Source organism: Tympanuchus pallidicinctus, unplaced genomic scaffold (assembly GCF_026119805.1).
Source record: "Tympanuchus pallidicinctus isolate F22 unplaced genomic scaffold, pur_lepc_1.0 scaffold21, whole genome shotgun sequence".
In the NCBI taxonomy this organism is placed as follows: Eukaryota; Metazoa; Chordata; class Aves; order Galliformes; family Phasianidae; genus Tympanuchus; species Tympanuchus pallidicinctus.
Window position 1 is genome coordinate 5,188,736 of NW_026294733.1, and position 12,712 is coordinate 5,201,447.

At 56.9% G+C, this 12,712-nt stretch overlaps 1 protein-coding gene across 2 annotated transcripts in view; it reads left to right on the forward strand.

Annotated features, from left to right (window-relative positions):
- PPARGC1B (PPARG coactivator 1 beta) overlaps positions 1–12,712 on the forward strand; it is a 39,282-nt gene that overhangs the window by 15,460 nt on the left and 11,110 nt on the right. For both annotated transcript variants that reach the window (XM_052684705.1, XM_052684706.1), the window contains exons 2-4: positions 9,253–9,426; positions 10,409–10,621; positions 12,295–12,405. In XM_052684705.1, coding sequence (XP_052540665.1) covers positions 9,253–9,426; positions 10,409–10,621; positions 12,295–12,405 — 498 coding nt within the window. The remainder of the gene's footprint in view (positions 1–9,252; positions 9,427–10,408; positions 10,622–12,294; positions 12,406–12,712) is intronic.

A 12,712-nucleotide genomic window follows, 5' to 3' on the forward strand; every position in this document is an offset into this window, starting at 1 on the left:
ACCCCGGCTGGGTCTGCTTGGCACAGCCTGAGCACACAGGGTCTCACCAGCCCCGTCCCTCTGCAGGACGTGTGCTGCTGCCATGCCTTGCTGAGCTCTGCACCGCCCGCCTGCTCCTACAGACAATGCGTTGTGACTGAGGCTCCTGCTGCAGCACTGCACCTGCTGCCCGCTGGGTCCTGCACAGCAGGGAGGGCTGGCAGCCAATGTACAACCTGTGCTGCACAGTGCATCCCTCCCAGCCAGGTCCGGCACTTCCATCCCACTGCCTGCACAGCCTCACACAGAAATATCCTCGCTTTCTCTTGTGTGGCCCTACATGGCTGTGTCACGGACACCTGAGCTCAGTAGGATGCTGGAGTGTCTGCCCAGCAGTGCCACTGTCACTTTCATCTCATTGCAGCGCCAGCTGAGCTCTGGCAGTGGCAGGGCAGCCTCATGCAGCACCCTGGCTCCTCGCACCAAATCCAGCAGCAGGCACAGTAACAAATGAGCAGTCTATATTTAGACACAGCGTCTGGAGAAGCGTCACAGTGTTGCCAGCAGATTTTACTATTCAGTGCAGGCAGGTTTCCCCGCTCCTCCTGCTTGATGCTACCTTTGCAGAAAAGCTCATCAAGGACATGCAGCAAGCTGGCAGAGCATCCCGACAGCCAGAGCACCGGCACCAGCACCTCAGGGCCTGGCACCACAAGGGATGTGCAGAGTGGAGCAGAGCATCCCACGGAGCCTGGGACAGGCATTGGCTTGAGGCCCTTTGGTTTTGGCAAAGGCCTGATTTTGTTGCATGGAAACGACTCCCTCGAGCTGGTGTGCGTGGCTGGGGGATTAGAGAGAATTTCCCAGCTGTAGCCAGGGCCTCACAGACTCATGAGGAGTTCCTGCAATCCTGAAATGCAAAGAGTGTTGTGCAAAGCAGGAAGGTCCCTGCGCAGAGCCAGGCTGCTCCAGATCGGCTGCCATCCCTGGCGGTGTGGGATTGGGGCTGGGATGGGTGGGATGAGGTTTGCATAATGGTGCATAGTGCTCACATCCTGAAATGGATTTTTCCTCCATTTTGCAATGCTGCAGAGGTTGTTGGGAGCAGCTGCTCTGCCCACTCTGGGTGCTGGTCCCTCCTGAACTCTCTGCTCCCAGCTGCACATGCCAGTGCTGTAGCAGTGCCATGCCAGTGCCAGGTGAGCATGGACAACCTTTCCTGCAGTTGCCTGTGGTGCACTCTGCACCGGCAGCACTGGGACACATGAGGACACCTCAATGACTGTGAAACTCGCTGACAGCGCTGCTTCGCAGCTGCATCTCGCTGACTCCTGGCAGCACGTGGGAGATAAGAGCATGCCGAGCTGGGAGCCCTATGCCTTTGCTCAAGGGACTATTAACCCCCCTGGGAGCAGGGATGGAGACAGCTGCCTTCCCGAGGCCCAGCAGCCTTTGGGAAGTAGGAGGAGCGGGAGACGAAGGCTCCTAGCATTGCAGGGGTTTGAGGCTTTACACATGGAGTGTGCAGGGTGTGTGCGAGGGGCCCTGCTGGAGCTGCAGTGCTGTGCTCGCAGTAACATTGGAGATGAAGGCGGATGGGCATGGGGACAGCTGGACCAACTGCCACTCAGCAACTCCCAGTACCTGGAGCAGAGACAGCGGGGGGATGGATGGCCTCCTTTGGGCAGGAGATGGACTGGATAAAAGCGAGGCGTAGAGACGGTGAGGCCGGGTAACTGGAGCCGCTCACATGACTGAGGAGCGCTGCCAGGTGTGGGGACCATTCAGAGTTTATGAAGGTGGCACGTGGAGCAATCGCCTTAAGCCCTGCAAGCCTCGCCATGGAGATGCGCAGCAGGGGATGCTCAGCTCTGATGCTGGTCAGGAGGTCAGAAATGGGGAAGGGACCGCTTGGGAGCAGACACGGTGGTGAAAATGGTGGCACAGGACATGGAGCGGGACAAGGGGCAGGGAGAGCACCAGCAGTGATGGACTCACCCATGGCAAGCAGGGAGGAGGCGGAGGGCAGCTCTCAGCAGCCCCTAGAAGCCCCAGCAGCCCTCACCAGCCCCAGAATCCTCAGCAGCCCCAGCAGCTGCAATGGGGAGCGGCCAGGCCCCACCCAGGTGTGCAGCTCCCTGCGCGCCCATCGGTGCCTCTTGGGCTGGGGTTTTGGGAAAGGGAGAGGTGTGGTCCCTTGCAGGGGGTAATTTTCAAGAGTGCGAAGCTTTGTGTTCGTGTGTGATCGCCTTCATTTGCATTTACTCCTAAATGAGCATTCTGCCCTCAGAGGGATTTTTCTATCTGCAGATCTCACAGCGCTTTCATTCTGAGGTGAGTCACTTTTTGGGGGAGAGAAGGTAGAGCCGACCCCCTTGCAGGAGCAGCCAGGCCAGCGGCACCAGCCCCAGCATCCTGCTACCCCTCAGCTGCCTCTAGAACCCAGATGCCAGGCAGCTGATTGCTTGAGTGTGATTCCTGCCTGCTGCCAGGGCACCGGCTCCGGTGCAGACATGGGCAAAGCAATGTGTTGTATTTGTTGGTGTGGCTGTGGGAAATCCCCATATGAAGTGTGCTGCGCCAGGGAAAGTGCAGCTGGGTGGTGCTGGTGTGCCCACAGCCGGCCCAGAAGTGTTGACCATCACCCTGCAGAGCCACTTTCACAGCTGCCAGTCACGGGACACGTGTCCTGTAACAACCAGATCCCATTTTGCCTTCCCATGCCTCATTTTACCCACTATTGGAACTATTCCAATATATCCAATATAATCCTGCTTCCTGCAGGGCAGCAAGCAGGAGCCGGCATGGGCAGTGCTGCCTGCAGCAGGAGGTGCTGGAGCCAGCCAGGAGGGCAGGGCATGGCTGGTGCTGCCACCCCCGCTGGGATATGGGCCCAGGCATGAAGGAGCAGGCCTGATGGGAGGTGTGGAGAGATTGGAATAGTTTTGCCTTTTCCACAGCGGTTTTCATCCTTGGACATCTTGCGAAAGCTTTGTTTTTCCATGTGGGAGCTGGGCACAGCAAGGCTCTCCTGAAGTGCGGAGGGAGCAGGGCGAACACAGTGCATTGCCTGGGCCCCTGTGTGCCCCCAGAGCATAGTGCCAGAGACTGGAATGGACTGTGCCATGCATGGAGACACAGCACTTACCATGCTTGGGGGTGGGAGGGCAAAGGGAAAGAGGGAAGGGGGGTCCTGGCTATGAGAATATGAGCTTGCAGAGCATGCAGGTGTGCGTGCTGGGAAGGTACAGGCATTTTGGGGCCTGTGGAGAGGGCAAGAAGGGTAAAAAGGGTACTGTTCCCCTCCTCCTCTCCTTGCCCAGAGGGGATTCTGGTGACCAGCAGGAGATAAGGCTCTGCTGGGAGTCATCCTGGGTTGGTTTTGGTGCTGAATGCCCTGACCGCAGTGTCATACTAAGCGTGCCCATGGCAGTGGCACGGTGTGGTCAGACCCGCTCGGAGCTCAGGCTAATGCGGAAAGATCCTCCTTGCGCCTTCTTAACCTGGGCTTGAACCTTCTCCATCTCATCTCCCGCCTCGCCCTGATTTAGCACTAAGTTGGTGCTCTGCTTCCTCATGGTGCCAACAGCCCCATGCAGGTGCAGAAACTGCATTGCCAACCTGGAGGCAGGAGCATTGCCCATTGGCACAACAGCCAGGGAGTGCTCTCCAGCAGAGGAAGGGTGAGCTGATCCTGCAGGCAATAGTCGGCGCATTATCCTGACTCACTCCTCAGATGGATGTGTAAGGGGCTGGCATTTAGGCTGGCTTCAGCCTCGGCTCTCACTTCACAGCCACAGTTCTGCTGACATGGAGGAGAATGTGGCCCAGATCCCCAAATCACAGCCCTCCAGCTGCAGGGCTGGGCTGCATGCCAAGCCAGGGCCTCCACGGAGGAGGAGATTTTTGGTGATCGCAGTTCATCCCCCGCTGCCTTCCCATATTCTGTCAGTGCTCAGCATTAATATGGCAACCACACCAGCGTGCCACAATGGGAGAGCGCACTGATGTGCCATGGATGGAAAGCTTGTGGTCTCCAGGGCTGCACTTCTCAGGGACCTGGAGGTGACAGCGCCTGCGGGAAGTGGCCCTGGTAGCACTCTGTGTTTGCTGGGTGCCTCTCCCTGTTGTTTCTCAGTGCACCCCAGGAGCCTCTGGGCTTCTCCATGTTACCTCTGCAGGTCCCTGAGCGAGGCCGATGGGTTCCAGTGCCACAGGCCGGAGCTGGTGTGGCTGGGGGAGGTTTATAAGTGTGGTGGTAATACCTTCCAGCTCAGCAGCCACCCTGCCTGGCCCCTGCCCACAGCCGTCATGTGGCTGCCAGCACCCGGAGCGCGGCAAGAGGAAGGTCTGAAAATAATCGCCGGCTCATCCTGTCCTTTTGAAAGCCAGGAGTTGCCGCTGTGGGGAATTTTGGTGACAGCAGACTGGCTAACGGTCAGCTCCCCACTGAGTCAGGCGCAGGCCTCATCCCACAGCACAGCCTGTGCTGGGGGGACCCCTGTGTTAGGGGCTCCCTGCCTGCTCCAGTGCCACCGCTGCTCCCTGCCCCTCTGGGTACCATCTGGGACAAGACCCAAGCCACCATGGCCGTGCCCAATGTGACTGCAACACAGAGCCCACACAGACAGCGGTGGGTGCAGTATTAGAATGCAGCTCCGCAACCTGTGATGTAGGCACTGTGCTGCTGCCCTTCTTCCTAAACTCGGCACACCTTTGTTTAAAATGTTCCAGTACACCTTTGTTTACTCAGGGCATTATCGCACTATCTCAGGCTCCTTTATTCTGGGTCCACGCTGTGACTCAAGGATAGTTTAATGCAATTTATTCCATCTTTACGCCATATCAAAGATATCCTGGCAAGTTCATGTTTATTGTTTGTAGTTAATGTTTAATATTTCCTATTACTCGCATCTTGTGGTTGATCTTAATTATACCCTTCTAATGTAAGACAAAAGTCAGTGAATGAGAACACTTTCATTGTGCTTTCGGCTATGGCTGTGCCTCAGACCTTAAGCAGCTCTGTGTGCTGCCTGCACTGCTCGGCTGTGCTGCTTGTCTGCACGGAGCTGTGCAAGCTGTGGTGCATGCAGCTTTGCAGACTGCTCTGTGTGGAGCTGTGCATGGTGCTGTGCATGGAGCTGTGTGTGGAGCAGGGAACTGTGCGTGGACCTTACGTGGAGCTGTGCAGGGAGCTGTGCAAGGCTGGCACTGTGGCCAGGGCTGCCCCATGCTGCAGCAGCACAGGCAAACAGTGGCTATTTCTGAGGAAGGAAGGCCCAGCCTGATGTTTGCTTCGTCCGAGTTTAAATGATAGTGCTGTTTTTCCTTCTGGCTGGGCTGAATCATTAAATCAGTACCAACTGAAAACAAAAGAGAGTGCAGAGGTCAAATTCTCCTAACCCCATGCCTGCGTAGAGCTGGGCAGCTAGCAGCTCTCTCTGCCCCTCTACCCCAAACGCAGCACTGCAGCAGGACAGGCCCCAGTGCTGCAGCCCCACAGCTCTGCAGGAGGGGTGGCAGTGGCCCCAGAGCTGTGGGGCCTATAAATAAGAGGGGGGAGCAGGCAGCAACACAACCTGACACTGTGCTGCTCCTTCGGTGACATTTTGTCAAATGCCAGTGGGGAGGGGGGCTGCTTATCTGCGGCACGCGCTCCGGTGACCTTCACAGCGCTGGCCAGGTGCCTCCTTGCTGTATTTACTCTTATTTATAGCTCTCTCCTCCACCATCCCGTGCCCCCCTCCTGGCACTGAGGGCAGCCACCCCTTGCCATGCTCTTATCAGGGAGCGGAGCGGGAGCCGACACAGCCCTGCGGTGACAGCTCTGGGACGGGCAGGCGCCGGCTGCAGGGGCACGCAGGGTATGGTCGCTGCCCACAGGGCAACAGGATGGTGCTGGTGGCACCAGTGCCGCTGCCCCCTCGCTCCCTTGCCCCAGCTGGAACAATCACACGGTGTCTGCTGCCCGCATGGCCATAATCCCCATTTCAAGCAGTCTGTAATTACGGATTTCCCTGATAAGCGTTTACGGCTCTCTCCAAGCTCCTGCCCAAGGTGTTCCTTTCCTTTTCAGAGCTCAGGGCAAAGCACTCCCACCTGCAGCAGGGCTGTGGTGGCAGCTACCCGTGAGGCTCCGAATTTTCTCACCTTGCAGCCGGGATGCCATGGGCTAATTTGGAGCTCTGTGTCCCGTTTGTGTGTGGATGTGTGTTTATCCCTTAATGCCTTGAGCAGGCACTGAGTGGTGGGGATAGAGGGGCAGTGAGTCACAGCCCCGCTCCCTGTGAGAGCACAGCCTCCGGCTTCTTCCTTCACCCTCCCTGGGAAGCCCCCTCTTTCCTTCCTTTTTTTTGTTCATTAGACACAGAGAGCAGCTAAGTGGCATGTGAGTGACAAGCCGATTGCACAGCATCCTGGGGACATGTGTGGAAGTGGCGGTGCAGATCTGCCCTTCCAGCTTAACTGGGATTAAGCCATGGAGAGGCTGCCGTGCCCCATCCACGCCGGCAGACTTCAGAGCCTTGTGCTCGTGCAGCACCGCTGAGCACAAGCACGGCATGCCTGCTGCGCCCGGAGCTGTGCTGCAGAGCACTTGGCCACCGCTTCAAGGGCCTGCAGAGTGGAGGCTGCAAGATAAGGGCCAGTGCTGCCTCAGTGCTGTCTCTGAGCTGTGGTCATGGACTTGCTGGTGCCATGCATGGGAGAACCCATTGCTCTCCAGGAGCCCTCAGGCCGGCCATGACCACACATACTGCTGGCTGGTTCAGCCCGAGGAGCCCAAGTTCACATTGAAAGAGAAAAAAAAACATTTCCCATCTTGTTAATCCAATATTTGAAATAGAGCTGGGCTCCTTTCTTAGCAGATAAACACCTCACAAACACCTGCACTGAAGTTAGCGCTGCTCCAAAGCAGGAGAAAAAGCCGCAAACCACCTGCCCGGGGACATGGCCCACCTGCTGTCCCCATGCCAGCGTTAGTGCCTGGCTGAGCTCAGCAGGGTCTGCTCGGAGGTGACTCTGGCCAGCAGCTGCCCCAGCTTCCAGGCAGACCCCAGCTATGAGGAGACACGAGGTGGCTGTCCCCTGCCTCCCCGCTGCCTCTGCTCAGGCAATTGCTCTAGGCGAAGGCACAGAACAGGCTGGGAGAGTTCTTTGCTTTGAAAGAGGCTGCACTGTGCTTTCTTGGGAAAAGGCCTGGGCAGAGCAGGGCCCCATCAAAGAGCCGTCACCACAGTGACCTCTGAACGTCCCTGGCAGCCTGTCCTTCGTGCTGTCGCTGCTCCTGGCTCAGATGTGGTACATGGGGACGCCAGGGACAATGAGTAGAGAGTACCTGGAGCCAAGGTATCTCCACAGCACGGCGCAGGGCTAGTGAGCAGCTCTGCACAAACCCGCAAAGTGAGCACAAAGCCCCACTGTGTGGGTCCCTGCACATCTTCCAGGCAGGTCCTGCTTCCACTATTGACACTCTGGCTCTGTGTCCCTGGACAGTGTAGGGCTGTGGCATGGGGACCTGGAGTTGTTCCTGCTGCAGGATGAGTTGGACATGGCAGAGCTCCCTGCAGCTCTGGCTGCAGCCATGCAGCAGTGAGCACAGGCCAGGTGTCCGGGCTGGAGGATGCCTCCAAATTTTCAAGCATGTCTCCATGGGTGTTTGCTGGCTGCACACCAAGAACCCATGGCTGATCTTCCTACAAACTCCCGAGTAAAATTAGAACAAAAGTTCACTCCTCTCCCAAGGCAGCAGGAAGTGGAAAGGATGGGAAAAGGGAAAGCTGGAACAGATGAGGTCCCATGCCCAGAGCAGCCCTGCACCAGTACGCACTGGTACCACACTGGTACCTCACCAGCACCGGCTCATGCTCCCCACTTGTGCTCCTGACCCGACAAGACCCCTCCTGCTGGAAGCACATGGCCTGGCACAGGGCTGCCCTGCTGGTATGCGGGGCTTTGGGCCACTGCTCACCCATACGGGAGCTGGGAGTCCAGGAGCATCCACCGCGAATACTGCTGGGGTCACTGCAGCACAGGGCACCAAATGCCTGTCTCTGGGTGCCTGGCTTGGGCAGCTCCACGGCATTGGATTGCAGGAGTTTATTTTTACCCAGCCCTGTTGCCAACGGGGACGTGTCACATCTGTGGAGTTGATCAAAAGACGTCCCAAGCACTGGTGTCAGCTGCTCCTTGTGATCAGCACCAAGAACTTTTCCCTGGTGGCATATCAAAAGGAGCAGGAGAATTTGTCTGCTTTGCTATTTTTAATTGAACATACACACACGTATATATGTGTGTGTATGGCTTTTCTAAAAATAAGCCCTTTGCCTGTGTTCCCATGGGAAGATTTAGGGAGAAGGGGGAGCTGGAGTTGTTGCAGGAGATGAGGAAGTCAGAAGTACTGCCTTTGCCCTTCCTGCAGCTCAGTTTGAGATCCCTGTCCCCCTGCTGCGTGGCGGAGCAGAGCCTGTCAGCGCGGCACAAGTGGAGGCCACCGTGTTTTTCTGCCTCTCTCACGTGCTCAGATGTTTGCCTGCTTCGAAATCCATTTGCTGTGTAAACAAACTTGCTTCCCTCATCACCAGAAAACTCCCTCCGGGCAGCCAATGCTGGGGCGATGCACGCGGACCTTTCACCCTGTGCTGGAGCCCCGTGTTTTGCTGGGGATGCATGGGGGCAGCGGGGCAGGTGGGTGCAGCTCCATGCGGGCGGTGAGGAGCCAGGTGGGATCAGGGCAGGTCTCAGCTGTGTTCCGTGATCAGTGGATATTTTTAGCTCGGTTCCTGGAGCTCCAGTCGCCCCGCATGCACATGGATGATGATCTCTGTGCCTTTTTTCCCTTCTTGCCTGTGCAAGGAGCCTGAGGGGCCCTCATTGCAGTGCCTTGGGGCCTGCGCCTCCCCAGGGAGCATTGTGCTGCCACATAGCAGGAATGGGGACAGGGTAAGTGGTGCGAAGCCATCCTGCAGAGCCTTGCCCTGTGTGTTGCATGTGTCTGCGCCCACAGTTCTCACCTCTCTCTGTTGTTGGGGCAGCAGGATGAAGCCTGGGTGCTCACTGTGCAACACAAAAGGCACCACAGGCTGCATGCTGGCTGCCATACCCCAAGCTCTGCCCATCCTGGGCTCAACACGTGCTCAGCGTTTCCATTTTATTCCAAAATGCCACTGTTGTAGTCTGAGGAATGTGCTTGAGAGGAGGTGATGTGTGTGGGGACCCCAATGAAACCCCTTGCATTGCAGCTGCACGCTCACTGCCGCTTTCTTCTCTCCCCAGTATGAGGTGTCTGATGAGGAGCATCTCTACTCCGACTTCCCTGAGATCGATTTGTCCCAGCTGGATGCCAGCGACTTCGACTCGGCCGGCTGCTTTGGCGAGCTGCAATGGTGCGCAGAGCACTCTGAGACTGAGTCCAGCCAGTACAGCACCGATGACTCTGAGCTCCTCCAGGTACCCATGGAACATGGGGACACGGGGACACATCCCTCCGTGTACTGGAGGCAGAACCATTTGTGTGGCGCGTGCTGGGTGACAGTCAGGCACCAGGGACCCAAAGGCAGAGGCGTGGGGAGCACAGGGTGTGTGGAGAAGAGAGGGAAGGTGCGATGGGACTGCTATTAATATCCCCTCCCCAGCTGATTAGTGCTCTCATTAATTTGCTCGCTGTCTGTAAATGGAGCAGGCAGAGTAAGGATAATGAGGAGGTGCCAGAGCCGCCTTTCCCAAAACTCTCCCTCCTCCCATGCTGCGGCCTGGATGTGCCCATCCTCTCAGGGCTGCCATGCCCTTCTGAACATCCCCAGGCCCTTGACTTGGAGGCCAGCTTGGCCAGGTCACCTACAGAGGGTTACTTTTGGGGAAGGAGGAGAATTTGTTCTTAAAGAAAAGGAACAACAACAAAAAAGTCCCAATATTTTCCAACCTGGCCATAATAACAGCCCTGTGGCTTTGGTGCTGTGCTGATGCTGTGCTTGAAAGTGGTCCAGTCCTGCTGACGGACCTTCATCACGAGATGCATATTTTCCGCTGAACTTCCTGGGGAAAAGATAAACAGAAAAGAAATGCAAAAGGCAGGCCTGTGAGGCACAGCAGAGTATGATGAAATGTATCCCACTGAACTCGTGTGCGCTGCAGTCTCGTGCCAATAACAGGAGGAAAAGAAACAGAGCCAAAAATGGAGCATCCTGCTGCCTTTCCCTGGAGCCTGATCTAGTAACTGCGAGCAAGGTTAGGGCATGGAACAAAAGATATTTAGTTTTCAAACAAGAAGAGAGAAGCAAGGGAGGCTATGTGCAGACAGCAGTCCTCCTCGTGAGCCTGACTTTGCTCCCAATCTAATTTTATGTTTGCTTCTTGTCGAGTATGGTTTATGTTAAGGATATTATGGAGGAGGACCAAAAGGTGCCTGAATCCCTCTCCCTGCTCCTTTCAGATAATAGACAGCGAGAATGAAGCGCTGCTGGCGGCCCTCACCGAGACACTGGATGATATGCAGGGAGATGACGTGGGCCTGGCTGCCTTCCGATCTATGGAAGAGGGGGACACGCTCAACCATGCCTACACCTCGCCTGCCCCCTCCCCCAAACCCACCGCCCTGGTCACGGGGGAGCCGCCCCCGGCCCCCGAGGTTGATGAGCTGTCTCTAGTAAGAACCCACTTCCTACTGTTTAAGGTGGATTTGGATGAGCCCCTGATAAGCCGGCTGCATGGGTATGATAGGAAGCAAAGGTCTGAATTTTTTCATTCTAGGCTTAAAACTCTCTTTAACCGTCAATACCAAAGCATATACTTGTATTGTATACGTATACATGTTCTGCATCATTGCTGTCACCTCCATCGCCATCCTCACGGGAACAAGCTGGGTGCTGCTGTGTGTGTTCCAGTATCTATTTAAGGGTCTGGGGTGGGTGCCACCCACAGGGGGTGTCACAAGGTGGGGGGTGGCATGGCGAGACCCACAGCCCCTGTTAATGCCAGGAGAGGCTGTGGGCTGCCTGGGTCTCCTTCCAGAGCATCATGGCCCTAAGGCCCACCCTGTATCCCTAGGACAAAGCTCCCGCTGCTCTCTAATGAGAGACAGAGGGGACTTAGCCTGAGTGCGAGTACTGCCCTCAGCTTGTAGGGGTGGGTGTAACCCCCCCATGCCTTCTCCACAGCTCCCCCAGGGCTGTGTGGCCTCAGTCCCTGTAGCCTGGAAACGGGATATCTCTTCTGGTCCCTGCATTACTCGGCCCCGCTCCCCGTATCCCGGCCCGCTGCAGCATTTGCTGCAAATCTCTGCCATTCCCGGGAAGTCCATGGGGATGGGGCCACTTGTCCTGCTTCCTCCCAGGGCTCACGGCCCCCCCAGACCCCAGCCCTGCCCGGGGTCCCCCCAGCCCCACTGTCTGGTGGGGAGGAGTGACATCCAGTGGTGAGAGCGCGCATTTCCACCTCCCACAGTCCCGCGCGCAGGTGGGTGTATATATCACACACAGTATGTATGTGTATATATAGGATGTATACGTTGCAGGGGGAGGGAGAAGGTGCTGACTGCTTCCACCAACAGGAGCTGCACACCCACAGCCCCGGCTGATGCTCTGACCTGAGCACCCCCATTCCTATTATCCAAAAAATCCCAGTGCCTGACCCAGGGCACTTCAGATCTGTGCCTCCATGCAGTCCTGCAGAGCCTATGCGGTCACCCTGTACTGAGCCCCTGTTGCCTCCAGGTGCAGCACAAAATGCTGTTGCTGCTGTGTGTGGTGGGTTTTTTTCCTGACCAAAAAAAAAAGGTTTTTGAGCAGAAATGTTTTGCTAACCTGGCTGTCAGGAGAACTCCACTGTGACCTCAGGAGAACTCCACTCTGACCACCCTTTGGATTGCAGTGGAGTCTCCTGGGAAGAACCTCAGCCCAACACAGGGGTTACATCCGCACGGTGCTTTGCAAGCTCACTAATGAGCGGGGGCCTCGTTCTGGGTGTTACAGCTGAACGAGCCTTGGGGAGTACCCAGGACTGGCCCAGATCAGTCACCATGTAAATATGGATTCTGTCACAAAGGACAGAGCTGATGGATTGTGGCATGGAATGTTACAACAGCTCCCATGTGGTTGGTGTGGGGATGGCTCTGGGAAGCAAATTCCCCTGCCCCACATCCCCACTGCCCTGCACTGCTTCTGGGCATGAGGCTGTGGGCACTGGGAGGTGTGAGACCCCTCCTGCCTTTTTCCCCTGCTTTGGGAGCTCAGCACTGGGCACAGCCCGCAGCCCCCTGCGCGCGGTGCTCATTGGAGGAGCTGCCATGCTGACACGCTCTCTCGACACTTCTCGTTGCAGCTGAAGAAATTGCTCCTCTCTCCATCGCCTCCGAGCTGTGAGGTGCAGAGGGATGGGAGCGCCCGGCGCCCAGGGACACCCAAATCCCGGCCATCTCGACCCTACACAAAGGTATTTCCTCAGTGGTGCATGCACAGGGAAGGGCCCTGAGCCCCACGGCGATGGAAACAGCATCACAGGGTGGTGGAGTGCCCTCTGCTTCCCTGTATGTCTCTGTGGGGCTCAGCAAAATGTGTGGGTTTGTTCTGCTTTGGGGGATAACCTAGTTTTATTTGGCCCAGTCCTCTACCAGTGTCACTGAGAGCTGCTGTATGGGAACTGCCCCTTGTCCCCCTCCCATTGCACCCACCGTGGCACCACTGGGCCCAGGGAGCACTGCAGCACCTGGCCCCAGCCCCCTGCTGACCCCAGCAGAAGC